Source organism: Sphaeramia orbicularis, chromosome 11 (assembly GCF_902148855.1).
Source record: "Sphaeramia orbicularis chromosome 11, fSphaOr1.1, whole genome shotgun sequence".
Taxonomy (NCBI): domain Eukaryota; kingdom Metazoa; phylum Chordata; class Actinopteri; order Kurtiformes; family Apogonidae; genus Sphaeramia; species Sphaeramia orbicularis.
The window spans coordinates 12,397,871-12,416,444 of record NC_043967.1 but is presented as its reverse complement, the minus strand read 5'-3'; the positions used below and the strand labels follow the sequence as shown (position 1 = coordinate 12,416,444).

General features: G+C 37.3%; 1 protein-coding gene across 1 annotated transcript in view; it reads right to left on the bottom strand.

Annotated features, from left to right (window-relative positions):
* ctnnal1 (catenin (cadherin-associated protein), alpha-like 1) overlaps positions 1-18,574 on the bottom strand; it is a 237,406-nt gene that overhangs the window by 112,281 nt on the left and 106,551 nt on the right. The window contains exon 2 of the mRNA XM_030147833.1: positions 9,923-10,112. Coding sequence (XP_030003693.1) covers positions 9,923-10,112 — 190 coding nt within the window. The remainder of the gene's footprint in view (positions 1-9,922; positions 10,113-18,574) is intronic.

Below are 18,574 nucleotides of genomic sequence, written 5' to 3'. Positions count from 1 at the left end.
GAACTAAAATGAGTTTGACACCCCTCTGCTAGAGGTTAGTTTGTGAATGTACATGAACTGGACTACAGGTTCTGTTACTGCTCCCTCATACATCATCAACCTGATTTGAATACATTACCCTGAATTTCGGGGTGCGGTGGAGACGCAATTACCAGGAACTTTTTTACCCCAAATAAATTCCTGGTAAATACACTGAACAAAAATATAAACGCACAACTTTTGTTTTTGCTCCCATTTTTCATGAGCTGAACTCAAAGATCTAAAACTTTTTCTGTGTACACACAAGGTTTATTTCTCTCAAATATTGTTCACAAATCTGTCTAAATTTGTGTTAGTGAACACTTCTTCTTTGCTGAGATAATCCATCCACCTCACAGGTGTGGCATATCAAGATGCTGATTAGACAGCAGGATTTTTGCACAGGTGTGCCTTAGGCTGGCCACAATAAAAGGCCACTCTAAAATGTGCAGTTTTATCACAGCACAATACCACAGATGTCACAAGTTTTGAGGGAATATGCAATTGGCATGCTGACTTCAGGAATCTCCACCAGAGCTTTTGCCTGTGAATTGAATGTTCATTTCTCTACCATAAGCCATCTCCAAAGCTGTTTCAGAGAATTCATGAAGAAGACTGTGCGAGGAAAATGGTGGTCACACCAAATACTGACTGGTTTTCTGACCCCCCTGGACCACCCAATACAGTAAAAGTGCACATTTTAGAGTGGCCTTTTATTGTGGCCAGCCTAAGTCACACCTGTGCAATAATCCTGCTGTCTAATCAGCATCTTGATATGCCACACCTGTGAGGTGGATAGACTATCTCAGCAAAGGACAAAGGAGAAGTGCTCACTAACACAGATTTAGACAAATTTATGAACAATATTTGAGAGAAATAGGCCTTTTGTGTTCGTAGAAAAAGTTTTAGATCTTTGAGTTCAGCTCATGAAAAATGGGAGCAAAAACAAAAGTGTGGCATTTATATTTTTGTTCAGTGTAAGTTCCTGGGCTTTTGGTGGAAAAGGGCCTAGTATTGTCAGTGTAATTTTTGCATTTCACAAATTCCTCCCAGGGGCCAGATTGGACCCTGTGGTAGGCCGGTTTTGATCCACGAGCCACATGTTTGACCCCTGCGTTCTAGTGCATTCAACACAGATACCACGAGCCCGTTTTCTCCTCTGTATGCACTTATTATTGTGTTACAGACATGTTAAAAGTTCCTAAATATTTGCACTTTTCTCCAGCTTACCCTTGAGGTGTAATCTTTGTGAGGGATCAAGAAAAAGCGAGACTGAGAGCAAGTGAATGTGAGAATGACACCGAGACGCTGAGTGGAACAGACAGAGACAGAGATCCAGCACAGATCGGCTGCACTGACCTGCCTTATTGCATCTCCCCGCCGCTCTGATGATGGGTAGCATCTAATTAAACTACTGCTTTCAGCCTGTCTTTATTTCATTCATTATAGCACACAAGGCTGAAGCCTGCCTGATTAAACTCTCCCTGCAGCTAGGTATTAGAGAAATGTCAGTCCTTCACTAACTAGCCCTTCTCTTTCCAGGAGACTTAACGACTCTAAAAAAAGGCTTTCTTTTTCATCCCTCAAGATGTCTCCATCATTTTTAAAAAATGGTTGGAGATAATAAAAAATAAAATGTCTTCTTTTTTAGCAGAGAGCAGTTGTACAGTGTCTGTCAGAAGGAGTGCAAGAGAAAACTGTGAAAACACCTCCCTAGGAAGAAAGTGAGAACTGGAATAAATTAGTCACAGCGGGCAACACACATCCAAACACTGAGGCTGGATTCACACATAAACACCACCACGTTTCACCTCTATTTGCACAAACACACACGTTTTCTCATCAGTCTTTTCTCCTCCTCCCACCAGCCCCTTTTTTTTTCCCTGAGTTGTAGCCGTCTTTACAAATCAGTGCAGTGTGAGGATTAAACGCTTTGCTGCTCATGCTGGTTCTCTAAACATAAACCTATTATCACGGTGTTGTGTCTAAATTCTTATCCTGTGTGATATTGTTTCGAGCCTGCTCTGTAGAAGGCTAAATGAGGTCCTTGTTTGGCCTGATAAGAACTATGTTGTCAAGATACAAGAAAGTTTTAACAAAGTGTGAATGACGATATCTGGTTTGTACGTGTATTTTTGGCTCCTTCTTAAAAGTGCACTTTGTAATATCAGTGACGAGATCTGATGTTATATTTATTACCATTTTTTTTCCCTGATTGTTTTGGCCTCGTGTTTGATACTATTTGGCTAAAACCTCCCAGCAAACAGGCTATAAATCATTCAACTAGATCAGGGGTGTCAAACTCATTTTAGTTCAGTTCCACATTCAGCTAAATTTGATCTGAAATGGGCTAAACCAGTAAAATAATAACATAATAATATATAAATAATGTCAACTCCAAACTTTTTTCTATGTTTTAGAGCGAAAAAAGCAAATTTACATTATGTAAAGGTTTACATCTACAAACTATCCTTTCAAAAGATGTGAATAACATGAACAAACTGAAAAAATAAGTGTAATTTTAACAATATTCTGCCTCAGTTTATCATTTACACATGTACATTAGAACTTACAGATCACACTGGATCTACAAATGCACAAGACATTTAGTATCAGGCAGAATATTGGTAAAATTGCACTTACTTCTCTTAAGATATTTCAGGTTGTTCATATTTGTTCAGGTTATTCACATTTTTTTTTGCAAAATTATACTTTGTTTTAGTGTAAATACATGAAAATATTTACATTTACAAAGAGAAAAATTTGGTGTTGTCATTATTTATATGTTATTATGATAGTATTTTACTGAATAAAAAACCCACTTGAGATTGAATTGGTCTGAATGTGGAACCTGAACTAAAAGGATTGTTCATATCTTAGTGTAATTTTGCATTTCACAAATTCATCCCAAGGGCCGGACTGGACCCTTTGGCCCCCAGGCCACATGTTTGACACCCGTGAACTACATCAAATATTTTTCTGAAACTCTTTGAGTCTTGAGTAAATTGTGGGTTTTGGGTGAATACATCACACACACAAACCATAATTTTAACAAGCACATGAAGCACCAATGTCACACCAATAGATAAATGGAAAACTGAAGTGAACTGAATAAACACTAAACTGACAAAATGAACTCAAAAACAAAAAAAAAATTAAAAATAAAAATGAGCAAAATGGTTAACAAAGCGACCAGTAAATGAGGAATCAGTACCAATAATACAATAATATGAAAAATCAACAACAAAATAATCTTTAGAATGAACATAAATAAACAAAAAGAGAAAACATTTGTGCTAAAAAATTGTTTTACGGATCTGACCCTAAAATTCCCTTCCTATCACATGTCCTGTGAGTAACTGTGTGTAAAGCAGAGTTTGTGTTTTCAGTTTGACACACTCTGTAAACACACCGGCTACAAATGTTAATAGTTTCAGAGACAGAGCTGCAAGAATCACTGGTGTTATTTAAACACTCTTGGTAATGTAATGACTTGTAATTTCAGTGTGTGAACAGATTGTAAAGTTACTTGGTTGTTTATATTTAGTATAATAACAGCCTGCTGATTGATATAGATGACATATATTGTACAATTAACCCTTTCATGCATACTGGTCACTCCAGTGGACAGTTCTTCTCTTGTATATTCATGAGTTTTGTTGTTTTAGTTCCATATCAGCCAACACAGTGGACACTTATGCATCATCTCATACACTGCAAAAAGTTACTGTGCTGCCCCACTTGAAATGGTGCACTGTCCCTTTAAGAATGTAGGGGAGGTGCTACTTAGTTAATTAGCTGCTGTTCTTCAGTTTTGCTGAGTCACTGTCTCTGACATGTGCTGTTTTAAGTTGCTGCTGATTTCTGCCTTTTACGTTCATTCTTCTTTTGGAACCTGAAGAAAGATATGTCTGTAAGTCAGTTAAGTTCATGTATGTTTAAATAATGTTCACATAGTGTGCCTGTAGTTAATTTAAAAAGAGTATTTCATCGAATGAATGTTTACAGCTAAAAATGGTAATGCTTGTTTGTACTGGAACTATGCTAAGTCACATGTTAGTGCATTTTACTTTGGATTACTGATTGTGTACTTTATGAGGTCAATTCAGTTATACTGTGCATTTTCTTTATTTTTGTATTCCAGTTTCACAGGTTAAAATTCATGCTGTAAAGTGAAAGCCTTCATAAATATCCCGAAACGTTCATCTGACTCCTGGGTGTTTATTGGAGGACCTGTTAGCTATCTGCTAAGCTAGACAAGCACCTTCTCGTTCTAGTAGGGCAGAATAGTTACTGTAACTTTGCTATTCTTGATAAACCTGATCTGCACTAATATGTTTGAGTACAAATCAATTGCTAGTTGTTATTAGACTGTAATTAACAATTTTCTTTTTTTTTTTTTTTGCATATTATCTCCATGAAGTGAGTAATAACTAGTGTTACATTATGTTAAAATGTGAGAAAACATCAGATTAGCAGCATGAAAAATGGTTTTATTTCATAGTTTTCACACAGTATATCACTTTCTGATATTGTGTTTTAAATACATGTTTCTTAGCTTCAAAAATTAAACGCATGGTGTCCAGTTGAGTGGACATTTTTATAACGCCATAAAAAAATAGGTTCATTAAAAAAAAAGTCAACCACATTATTTTCTTTATACCTAAAGAGGAATAAAAACACTGAGGAAAAAAAATCTTGACTAAGGTTTTGATAATTCATGCATCAAAGGGTTAATAGGAAAAGGTTACTTGAGTGTTCGAAAAACTAAGAAAAACAAACAAAACCTTCATTTCTTTCAAAGCTGACGAGTGACAAACACCTTCCACCTTGTTTTCTCAACAAAACCGCTACCGTTTCCAACCCTAAACCCCTTTGTACCTGTGTTTTACTCCATTTAGTTCTTTTTACTTTACTTTTAACCCAAACAGGTTACAGAAGGTCACAGCAGCCTCTTGCAACACATCCAGACAGGCCTCAGTCTGGATATTCTATCAGACAGACGCAAACCGTTAACATCAGAGCATAATGACACTATAGGGACAGAAGTATTGGGACACTTTGAATTCAGGTGTTTCTTTTCTAACAGGGGTCTGGGACACAAAACAATAACAACAAATGTCATAATATAGTTTTATATTGTGATAAATATCATGGCTAGGGATATAACGATATGAAAATTTCATATCACAGTTATTGTGACCAAAATTATCACGGTTATTATGATTATCGCGGTATTGTTGAAATTGTGCACAAAATGTTCAAAAAGTACTAAAATACACATTGAAATAATTAATAAAGTTGTATTTTGAAAAAAAACAACAACAAAAAAACAAAATAAAATAATCGGCACAATGCACTTTCTCTTGGCAGAAACATTCAAGTATTAACCCTTAGTGGTCTGCATCTATTTTGTCCGTTTTTCAGTACTTTTGGTTTTGCCTTTATATACTACATAAACAAATGTTTACTATACACGTTTGGGATCTTTTTTTGCAGCACAACTTCATTTATATCATCTGTCTATTATTTTTTCACTTTAACTTACTATAAAAACATGAAAGACCAGAAAACACAAATAGATAAAATCCGATATGAAAAATGCATATACTTTATCGCATAAATAACACACAGATGCTTAACGAACCTTTTCAAAGACTTTAAAAGTGAATACTAATATATAATATAAGTGAATACAAATATTAGGTATATACAAATAAAATTGTAATAAATTAAAACTATACTCAAATATTTGACATCAAAGCAGATCTTTACATAGGCGTTTTCTCTGGAAAAGTGCAGTAATCAAACACAGTTATCATGATAATTAGAATTTAAACAGTAATACTAACCATCTGCAATTTTACCACAGTTTATCGTTATACCGGTAATCATTACATCCCTAATCATGGCATTGGTTAGTTTGGTTTAAATTTTTATCTTTGCTTCCAAAATGCCTCAGAGACGGTTTTTACTTTATTTCTCTCAACACTGATTTTGTATTTTTCATCCATGACTATGATTTTTAATGTTCTACCTCTAAATTTCTAAAAACATTTTTCATGCTCTGACTGTAAATAATAATTTTCCACAACAACTAACCATCTACTTTTTTCACTTCTCATTTAGAAAGAAAAATCTCTCATTAAACTTTGAGGAAATATTGATGTTAATAAACTACAGTTGCAGAAAAAAAATATTAGGCCACCCTTGTTTTCTTCAATTTCTTGTTCATTTTAATGCCTGGTACAACTAAAGGTACATTTGTTTGGACAAATATAATGATAACAACAAAAATAGCTCATAATAGTTTAATTTCAGAGCTGATATCTATCCATGTTCCATGTTTTCTTGATAATAACCAAAATCGCTTCAGTTCTTACATCAATATCTATGTCATTGTACTGACAAAAACAGTGCTTTTAGGCATTCCATGTTTTCTTTTCTGTCTGTTTTAGTCACATGATACACACAGGAGTTAGAACTGGATAGCATAACCATTGTTTGTGATGACTTTTAATGGTCAAATATTTTTTCCACGACTGTATATAGACAAAAATGTTGGTACACATCATGTCTACAGCTGTAAAATGTCCTGTTCATGCTAATTTGAGATGTAAACATCAATATTAATAAGCAATATGATATTTATTAGGGCTGGGTATCAAGGCCAATTTCCATAATCGATTCGATTTCGATTCATAAGGTTCTGAATCAATTAATCACGATTCGATCCAATATCGATTCAATTCAGTATTGATTGATTCAGATTAATTTAGTGATATCAAAGTACAATTTTGAGTTGTAACCTGATTATTTGACTACCGCAGTCATGCAGCACATCAATACTGGGATCAATACTGATATTAGAAAGGAAATAAATCTGACATTTCAGCAGGAAGGAGCTGAATCTGCTCTGAAATAAGAAACATTCCCATGTTTCTACAGTGGCTCAGAACGGACTGCTTTGTCATCTTTATTCTATTTTATGGCTGGTGGCTTCTGCTCACTGGGGGGGGGTGGGGGGGTGGCAGCGTAGTGTAGCGGTCGGACATTGTCGCTTTACTATTCATCCAAGTTATTATTCCAAGAATGAACGGCTTCTGCGACTTGCCTCGGAGAACCTCCGGGTGGCCAGTTCCTTCACACAGCGGGTTCCAGTTTGAGTTGAGGCCAGGAGGGGTTTTCCCCACCCTTCCTCCATGTCTTTTCCGCGCCAGAGCTGTTGCAAACGAGACGCCCCGCCTTCCTCAGGGGTTCGAAAGATGGAGCCGGCCACGCTTCTGCGTACTCCTGGTCCTGCTCTGAAAAATCTATCTCATCCACTATTAATCAGTTATGCAAAATTAAAACGAACTCGATCTAAGATCGATTAAATAGATTTTTTTACCCAGCCCTAATATTGATCACAATATTAAACTGTATTATCATATTTGTCATTATTAATTTATACCCCAGACCCCTGTTAGAAAAGAAATACCTGAATTCAATGTGTCCTAATACTTTTGTCGATATAGTGTATGATTTAAGCAATTATGCTATGAGGCTAATGAAATGCTAATTTCCAATTCACCTAAATCTGCATCTGTTTGGGCTCAGACTACAGATATGAAAAACAAAAAATGGAGGAGATTCAGTTTCAAGCAGAAAGGTTTAAAGGGGTCATATTTTGCTAAACCCACTTTTATTAGTCTTTGGTTCATTTATTTGTGTATTTGGACCCTAATAGTTCCAAAAGTTTGAATTTGAACCCTCCAGGTGCTGCAAAGCTATCTTTATCCTCATTTTGGAAAAATCGACTGGATTTCTACAACCTGTTTTAATTCCTGCTAAATGTGTTGCGTCTATAACTAGTTACGTCAGAACATTTGCACATATAAGGTCAAGACTTCTGATGAACATTTCTCTGAGTACGACATAACTGTCAGCAGCAGTGGTTGTAGTCCATGCTGAAAATATGGAATAGAATAGAATAGAATAGAACAGAATCTTTGTTTTGTCAGTAATAGTTTTACACACGTAAACATGGACCACACACTGAAATTTGTCTTCTGCCTTTAACCCATCACTAGATCATGCATCTCACACACACTGCATGCTAGGAGCAGTGGGCTCACCATGTCAGGTGCCCGGGGAGCAAACGGGGGGTTGGGTGCCTTGCTCGAGGGCACATCAGCCAAAGGCTCTCCGCCAGTCCAGGGAATCGAACCAGCGACCCTTTCAGTCACATGCCGACTCTCCAGCCATGTAGGCGACAGATGCCCCCAAAATATGTCCAAACTTTGATCTGATTGCCTAGAATGTTCAGTTGTTGGCTGTATGGAGCAGCACAGTTAACAGCCTGGAGGGGGCGGGGCCTGAAGTGTCTCATGTGCATTTAAAGGGCCAGCGCTTAAAACGACCTTTCTGGTGTCATTACTCAGAAATAGGATTGAAGATGCACCTGTGGAGTTGAATTAATGAAGAACTCAAGACCCCAGCATATCATTTACAGTTTATGTAGACCACTGGGAAGTGTTTTAAAATGCATAATTATATTTTAAATAAATAAATAAATAAATAAGCAAAATATCACTCCTTTAATTGGTTTGGACGATCTTCTGTTGATTGGTAATTGTTCTAAAAATAAAGAATTCAGAGTTAAAAATCACAAAAACCACCATTTATGTCATTTGCATCTAGCTGAATAAGAACTCCCAAAAACTAAATTATGAAAGTAGGCACTAAATCAAGAGAACAAAGATGACAAGTGTGTTTTTTTGTTGATACAGCTTATATGTTTTAATTTACTTGTGTCTTTTACTTCATTTTAGTCTCATTATATAGTTTTCCACCTGTCGCCTCTTTTACGTTGTTTTTTTGTCTTGATACGTCTCTTATGATGTTTTATTCTTTTTCTGGCTGAATCTTTTACATGATGTTTATTTTAGTTGTTGGCTGAATGGGACAGAGCAGCACAGCCAACAACCTGGAGGGGGAGGGGCCTGAAGTAGCTCATTTGCATTTAAAGGGCCAGCGCTCAAAACCACCTTTCTGGTGTCATTATTCAGAAATAGGGTTGAAGATGGACCTGTGGAGTTGAATTAATGAAGAATTCAGACCCAAGCAGAGCATTTACAGTTTATGTAGACCACAGGGAAATGTTTTAAAATGCATAATTCCATTTTTAAAAAGCCAAATATCACTCCTTTAAGCCAGACGGCAGATTTCAACCCAGAAAAACATTAGATTCTTGGTGGAGTTTTATCTGATCCAGAGTGTTTGCACCAAACACAGAGGCTAACTTTGAGGCATTAAAGACTAAAACTACAACCACTTTTTTTTTTTGCCAAGAGCTTGATACATGATGTCTCCAGGAGTCTTTTATCAGAGTGTGCAGTTCTTTCAAACAGACACATCCATTCCCTCTCTCCATATGGCACCCTTGGGTGAAGCAGCACTTTGGCCTTTGCTTCCAACATAATGATAACAGTGTCTTCAGAGATCTGTGGAGGTCCTCTGGTACAGAACTGCTTGACAGTGCGGCTGTCCAGATAAATTGAAATTTGCTCAAATCTGGTAACACTGTGAAGCCTGAAGGTGATACTTGATGCTTTATGAAACTGTCACACTTTGTCTTGGCAAGTAAACACTGATGAAAAGGCAATAACTGGAGTTTTACTGACAGACCCGCTACAACACTACAGGCAATTCTTGAATATTATAAAATGTGAATGACAGGGAAATACAACCACTTAAAAAAAAAAAAAAAGCCTTAAGGTTGACATATTTCTGCAGAATACACATGAAGCCAAAATGTAAATGCCACTCTGCCACCTACAAAACAAAAGTACTTGACAAAGTTTAAGTGCAGCAATTCAGCCACATGACAAGTACATAATGAGATCCAGGAAAAACAGCTTACCTGCTCTGCGGGCCTCAAAACAGGCTTGACCCATCTCATCCTTCAGCTCTTGGTTTTCTGCAGCAATGGCCTCGCCGACGGCAACGAAACGCCCCACTGCCACACTCACTGCCTGACCCACCCGGTGTATGGCCACTAGGGTCCGCTCCGATTTCTTTGGCTTGTCTTTATGGTTGATCAGCGTGGTGATCTGCAGGAGGGAGCGGAGAGAAGAAGGATTTACAGGGGTTGGACAAAATAATGGAAACACCTTCACCTCAAGATGATAATGCCCCAATCCATACAGCTAGAATTGTTAAAGAATGGCATGAGGAACATTCTAATGAAGTTGAGCATCTCGTATGGCCGGCACAGTCCCCAGACCTCAACATTATTGAGCATTTATGGTCAGTTTTAGAGATTCAAGTAAGACGTCGATTTCCACCGCCATCGTCTCTAAAAGAGTTGGAGGGTATTCTAACTGAAGAATGGCTTAAAATTCCTTTGGAAACAATTCACAAGTTGTATGAATCAATACCTCGGAGAATTGAGGCTGTAATTGCTGCAAAAGGCGGACCTACACCATATGAAATTATATTTTGTTGAAAAAAAGGTGTTTCTATTATTTTGTCCAACCCCTGTATGTGAATAATAGCAAACTTACTGGTCACAATTTAACCCTTAGGGGTCCACAACATGTTGTAGCATCGGAAGTCGGTCATGTAGACCACTGGGGACAATTGCACTTGAAAGTGCGGACTTAAAACACTCCCACTTTTTATTTGATGTTGATAGAGCAAATACAACTGGAGATGTGATGTTTTGAAACCAGAGCAAACAAACATGAATAAAGGTATGAAAATGAGGTGGACGGGCGTTATATTTCTGACCACGTCTTCATCATTTTTTTATCCTTCATCACCAGGGGTTTCAAACTCAATTTACCTTGGGGCCGCTGGTGGTAGAGTCTGGGGGAGGCTGGACCGCATCAAGTACCCCACAACAACAACACCTCTTCTGAACACAAACACTTCTTCTGCACATGAACATTTCTTCAAACATAAAGGTTTCTTTAGAACAGGCTTCTCTTGACTACTTCTTGCTACCAAACATCTAGCAGCGCTTCCTCTTGCACAGAGGAGCCACATTTGGCTTGAGGGAGGAAACAGTTGTGACCCTCTATGTGTCTTGAAGATGCTCATCATGCTGAGTTGAATAATGACGTTTGATGTTGTATTCTTTGTGTACTGCAACTTTTTCTGTGCATATAAGACACGTTGGGGTCCCCCTGTGCTCAACAAAAAAATATTCAGTCTCCCACTTCTCCTGGAATTGTCTGTGCTCGTCGCTAATCTTTCTCTTCACGGTAGGTTTTGAAAAAGCCATGACTGGGGCAGGATACATTTTTATGTTACTTACTTGTCACGTCCTCCTTCATTAATCGTGCTTATGCGAGGTGCGTTCACAGGCATCGGAATTATGAACAACATTAATGAAGGGGAATGTAACAAGTCGCTATAAATAATTGCTTTTTAAATAAATTCCCCCACAAAAAAATAGATCCTGTGAGAAAAAACTTGTGGGCCACACTAACATTAATCTTTGGTATCAAGCAGGGGGGCCACAAATTCACTTGCTGCGGGCTGCAAATGGCCCGCGGGCTGCGAGTTTGAGACCTCTGTTCATCACAATGGAAAAAACTGTCAGAATCTGCGGATTCTAATCCACAGACCGCATTAGTATTACAGGTAAGGGTGAGGATGACCCCACCTGAACCAGTGCTTTTATGTCAAATATTTGAGTATAGTTTGAATTTATTGCAATTTTGATTTTATATACCTAATATCTAGAACCAATATTCACTTTTAAAGTCTTTGAAAAGGTTCATTAAGCATCTTTGTGTTATGTATGCAGTATATTATATACATTTTTCAAATCAGATTTTATATTTTTTGTTTGTTTTTTGTCCTTTTGTGTTGATATAGTAGGTTAAAGTGAAAAAATAATAGGCAGATGAGATAGATGAATTTGTGCTGAAAAAAAAGATACCAAACATGGGTATACTAAACATTTCTTTATACAGTACATAAAGGCAAAATCTAAAGTATTCAAAAACGGCCAAAATAGGTTCAGACCCCTAAGGGTTAAAAAGAAAATAAACAGAATCTTTTCATTTTCAACATCATTTTCTATCAAGTGAATGGATGTCAGTTGCCTAAAAGTGTACCAATTCATCGTACAATTTGCTGTAATTAAGCGTGATTTGTTATGTTTTTTCTTCTTAAGACTGAAGCTTGTAATATTTAAATGTAAAAATCACATTGTTTATATTGGATCAAACAGAAGTACATATATTTAAATACAAATTCTACTATTAAATGGTACGTTTTTGCCTTTAAACTCAAATTACATTGATATAAATGAATGTACCAATTTTCAACTGTCCACTATCCTTGCTTCAAAACCTGCAATTTTGACTGAATTCTTCACCCTTAAATCCAAATGAACATTAATGCCCCATTTGAACTCATCATGTCAATAAAAATGTTTCATCAGTGAACTGAAACAACTCATTTACTGTCTCCTGAGTGGGCGTGGTCAGAGAGGTTGAGTATGTTGTGTGGATGTGCAGACTATTAAGGTTTTAATAATTATAATATCAGGTTTTTAACTGATAACTAACATTATTTTAATCATAATTACATCTTGGTTTCATTTTCCTGATTGTTTTTACCTCCACCTGGTGAGACTCTTGTGGGAAGATCTCACAAGAGACCATATCTGAGACAGAGGAAAGCCAAAGTAAATAAAGTTTGCTTTGTTTGAGGCACTTTAATATCAGGATGTTCAGAGAATATGTGAATTGAGGAAAATAGGTCAAATATTTACTGGGGTAATTTTGGGATAAAAGAATCGGTTGAAGTGTGAAATCCTGTTTACTTCTCCCATTGAAATAACTGGGACTGAATCTGTCAGTTGTCTCCTAAAGGGGCGGGGCAGTGTGACCAGAGTGACACAAACAGGAAATGACTGTCTGATGAACAGTCATGTTCTTATGGGTCTTGGTTGAGATAAAGTGGATCAATAGAAAGAACAATGGACAAACTTTATGTGGAAAACAGAGATTTTGAGTTTTGAGTTCAGAATAATAAATCTTTATCTCTCCACACAACTCCTTTACAAACAGCCAGTAACTGAAACAGACCAATAGGTTTGTGCTATTTGGATAACTACTGGTGTATTATATCACCATTAGGGGTGAAACGATTCCTCGAGTTATTCGAGTACCTCGATTACAAAAAAATGATCGAGGAATTTTCTCTGCCTCGAGGAATTGTTTATTTAATTGCAAAGCTCAAAGCACGGCATTTCACACAGACACAAGCAGCACAACACGCTTACGTCACTCATGCAAAGGAAGATGACGGAGGACACAGAAGTGTTTGGATGAAGCAGCGGGAAGATGGAAGAGGCGAGACTAGACAGATGAGTGAATACAGCAGTGATGGCGAAAGATCAAAAAAAAAAAAAAAAACAATAAAGAAGACAGAAGACAGAAAATGTCAACAGTGTGGAAGCATTTCAGACTGAACAGTGAGGTAAACACTGTCATGTATCTGTTGTAACACAGCCCTTCCACACAACAACAGCATATCTGTGATGTAGCATCTTGTCATAAGACACCCAGAATGGAGCAGAGGACCCCAGATAAAAATAAAATTAATGTAGCACAAATCAGTGAAATTAACGTTAATATACCTTACTAGTGTAACGTTAGCCCTGCGGAGGGCTAGGTTTCTGTTAATTATGGCTACTGTCAAATGTGTGGATAGTTTATTACGACTGTGACAAGCACAGATTTAGGCAGCGAGCCGTACACCCATGATTTGGAAGGTTAATTTCCCAAAAGCACCGCCAAAATGATGCATGGCTTCCTGAAAGTTTTGTTTTATCTTGTCATGGCCAAATTTTGGCAAAATCCAACTACTTTTTGCAAAAATTAAGCGAATCATCAATTAACTGGAGGTGTGTGTGTGTGTGTGTGTGGGGGGGGTTATAGGTTATGAGTGTTATGGAAGTTTTTCTCTGCTGCTGGTGAATAATGAAATAGAGACATCTGCCGGCCGACAATATTTTATTTCTTTGTCAAGAAAGGTCAGTTCTGCACACGAGCAGCGATTGTGAAGAAAAGACAAAGAGCTTCTCCCAAGGTCCACCTTTTATAGACTGAATCACATTTCCAAGTGACACCTCCAGTCTCCTCAAAGGGCTTTTTGATTGAATGATGAACTCACGGCTTTAACAATCAGTCACCTTTCGTTACCTTGCAAGAAAATTTACACATACAGTAGGGGCATTTGGGTAAGAATATGGGAAAATTAGCATGCAGTGGGGGATATTTGGGAAAGGTAGCATGTAGTGGGGAAGGGTAGTCAGGAATGGATATGGAAACAAAGAAGGGAATCAGGAAATTCCATTACATGATACAGACAGAGGTGGGGGGGCCATTGCCTTGATTCTCCTGAATATAGCTGAAATGTGTCAAACTGTTCATGCATGGACTCGTTCACAGTTCCCGTTCAAATGTTCTTGCCTCTTATATGCCACAACACATTCCTGTTATGTCTAAATTGAAAATTCTGAAACTTACAGCTGCCAAAGTTCAGTTGCACAACAAAAAGGCAATGGTTATGCCTTTTTTTTTATTTATAAATGCCTTATATTGTTGATACTTACAAGAAATACTAAGTTAAAGGTAATGAAATTTTGTTTATTTTTATTTATTTGTGTTTTATTTATTTTTATTTGTGTTTGCAATTGCCTCTCCAGAAATGTTTCTAGTCAAGAAAATACATTTTGTTGCGTATGCACAATATCAATGTAAGAAATATAACTATTAATTATCAAAAAAAAAAGGAAACCCATTGGTCCTTCATTATTAAGTGAAATAGCTTATTTCCTCTTGCGTATTTATAGTTGCTCTTTAACCAAGCAAAAATAAGTTTTATCCGATTACTCAATTAATCGAAGGAGTTTTCAGTAGAACACTTGAATGCTAAAATATTCGATAGCTGCAGCCCTAATCACCATTATAGAATACAATACAATACAATAGGCTTCACTGTGATTGCAAAATACTATTGTATAGTGCAAAGAAATTTGGTTTTACATTCTGTAAGGTGCTGAGATGAAATACACACCTTAATTATATAGTCAAGAATTTAAAAAATGAGTATAAAACGGTCAAGTAAAAAGACAATGTAAGTATAAAAAAAAGTGTCAAAAAGGCACACACAGACACACACACACACACACACACACACACACACACACACACACAAATACACCAAAAGTGAGTCCAGTGTCAAATCTACAGAATATACAGGTGACAGTAATGTCTATGGTGTTAAATCTTTTTAAGTAAAATTGGTATTGCAATGTCCTGAGTTTTAGCAGCAGAGTGTAATTACATGATGCACACAAGCATTAAAGTATGCTGCCATCACATGCTTCCACATTCATATATGATGGTGAAATCACACCAGTTAATTATAATTTGATATATTTTTGATTATAAATTGTATAGTGAAAGCTCAGCTATGCTCTAGCAGTTTGTAACCTGCCTTTTTGGTGCTGAATAAATGGCTAAAGTAATCTGTATAATGCTAGTATACAGCTTCTAAATAGGGTGGATTGCTCTAATGAGGGACATTTTTTGTGTTTCAGACTTCTGTACTACAGGGTGACACAAAAAACTGGAACTTTTTAACAATCCAATAAAACCAAGAGTGATGGAAGAAACATATTTTATTCATAGTAATTGAAACCTTAAAACATGCCATTTAAGAAACAATGATGAAATTTTCATTTTTTAAAAATTACAGGGTGACCCAAAAAAACGGGAATTTTTCAAGTGCGTATTGGCAGACATGAGCAAGTGGCAGCACTGCGAGACAGTGACCTTGAGCAAGTAAACACAGCCCCATTTTAGTAACCATTGGCGGCTGTGCTGAGAATTGTTCGGTAACCGTGTGATCTCAAGATTCGGTAACGTTCCCTGGCCCCCTAGATCGCCAGATTTGTCCGTTTGTGGTTTTTTTCTTGTGGGGCTATCTCAAGAGTAAAGTGTACACGACTCGACCAAGAACTCTGGATGAGTTAAAACAGAGAATTCAGGATGAAATTCACAGTATCCCAGCTGAGATGTTGCAGCGGTCAGTGACGAATCTCAACAGCAGATTTCAAGAATGCATTCGTACAGGAGGACGCCATCTACAGGAAGTCATTTTTTTTTTTTAAATGAAAATTCCATCATTGCTTTGTTAAATGGCATGTTTTAAGGTTTCAGTTACTATGAATAAAATATTGTTCTTCCATCACTCTTGGTTTTATTGGATTGTTAAAAAGTTCCCGTTTTTTTGTGTCACCCTGTACAATACAATGTTAAGACAACATGGTAATGCAATAATAATAATTATAATAATAATAATAATGTAAAGCTTAAGTGTCCCATATTAGGACAATTCCCTCTTCTTAAACTGATTCCTATTAGGTTGGTGGGACAACTGGACCGTACTGAGCTTTATTTTCTCGTTCAGCGTGAAAGTCCACTGTAACTGTATCCAAACAACATCTGTGATAAGCTGAAATGTTGAGTCTAAAACCCACGCTCTGGTTGCTTATCAGTACAAAGGAGTTCCTGCCTCCCCATCTACAAGTGCAGATAACATTTTGGGAGCTGGTGCGCACATGATCTACAACATGTAACAGAATCAGACAGGCAAAAACACACCAAATTGGTCACATCCATCACATGACCTTTCATAATTCAGCAGGTGGGACTTATACACACACACCAAACTCAGGTGGGATATCTTTGACGTATCAATTATGAATGGGGAGAGAGAATTATCACCAATTACTTATTGATTGCTTCAACTTTCTCCAGCTGTTATCACTATGGAAGTGTGTGTGGAATGTGAGTCACAGCATTTGGGTCAGATAGTGGTGGGTGGTAATTTTAATTGGTCCACAGCTGCAGGTGGTCCAAGTGGGGAACGGTTTACAGTAAAGCCTTTTGTTGGCAATAGCACACAGGCTTGTTCTGTTCAGCTCAGATAGTATTTTCAACATGCAGTATTCAGTCACTATTTCTTTAAATCAGGATGAAAGCTTCTGAACAACTATCACACAAAGTAACCTAAAAATGTCATGAAAAGTGGACCTGACTTTTGCAGACGACCACCTGCTCCATGGAAGCACAAGTAGAACAGCTTTAATCCTCTTCTTCTGTATTTTGCCTGGTAAAAGAATATTCTCATCTACATTTAACGAAGCCAAAAGGTAAGAGCCACCAGATAATCACTGCAGTGATTAATATATTTGAGCTGGTGTCAAGTTATTTAATGCAATGAGGAACTTCTCATAACCTCAGAAAATGTAATCACACTTATGGAAAAGGCCCACATCATGCAAAGAAAACAACTTAAGAGATAACTGCTCAACTAGTAAAGCTCTAAAATTGGGTTAAGAAGTGCCCAAAACATTATGAAAACCTGGAAGGATAGAAGTGAAACTTATTTAAGGAGAAAATGTGGCTGGAGTTGCATCCTGAATGATATCGATTAGAGAGCATTTCAATGTTTGGTGAAATCAAATGGTAAAAAACAAAAATAAAACTAATAATAATACATTAAAATACACTGCTTTGTTGAACAGTGAAAGAATGAGTCTTTTCACATGCACAATATGAGCTCTGGGGGTTGTCTACACAGTTGTATACCCTTAAGAAAATGACTGATCAGTGAGGATAATTTGGAGAAGGCTTCAATTTGAAAGGAAGCATAAAGCTTGGATGAGGGCTGGGCAATATAATCAAATTACTTCAATTAATTGAGATTTTACTTTCTGAAAATGAAAAATCTACAATTCATACAGCTGGAAAACATCAGATTTAAAAAAAAAAAAAAAAAGATAAATCCAGATTGACCCTGTTCCAGAGTGATGGGTCCATCAGGGTGAGAAGAGAGACGGATGAAGTGATTACCCATCATGCCTTGTGTCTACAGTACAGATCATAACACTGGAACACTGTACTGTTTAGGGATGCATTGATACCACTTTTTTCCAGACCGAGTACCACTACTTACATTTGAGTACTTGCCGATACCGAGTACCGATACGAGTACTTAATAATCCCATTCCAGTTCTTAGTTCCTTTTGTAAATGTGCTTTATCAGGGCTCGTGACTGCGACTGAATTACGGTCGAATGCGCCTGAGAATTTCGGTAGTGCGACTGTTTTTGAGATTACGATCGCACGGTGCGCCAATAAAAAAATGAGCGAAAATTAATACGTGCGCCTAGAATAATGGCTGCAGAAGTAACTCGTCAGCTGAAAATAAACAAGCTCCACGCCCCGCTGACTGAAGCGGAAAAACTAGTCCCCGCCCCCTCGCGTGCGCATCTCTGCGGATGGTCCAACACTGCATGACTTCGATGCACTGCCAGCAGTCAGGAAGTACCTACACTCTGGCACCAGGTCAAGGAGGCCTGACTTCAGGCGTCGTGGTGCAGACCACAGTGACTAAGGGCCTTTAGGCCATGAAATAAAAAAGTTGGTTGTTGCAAATAATGGTGTGATTCGTCTTTCTTCTCCAAGAACCAACTAAAG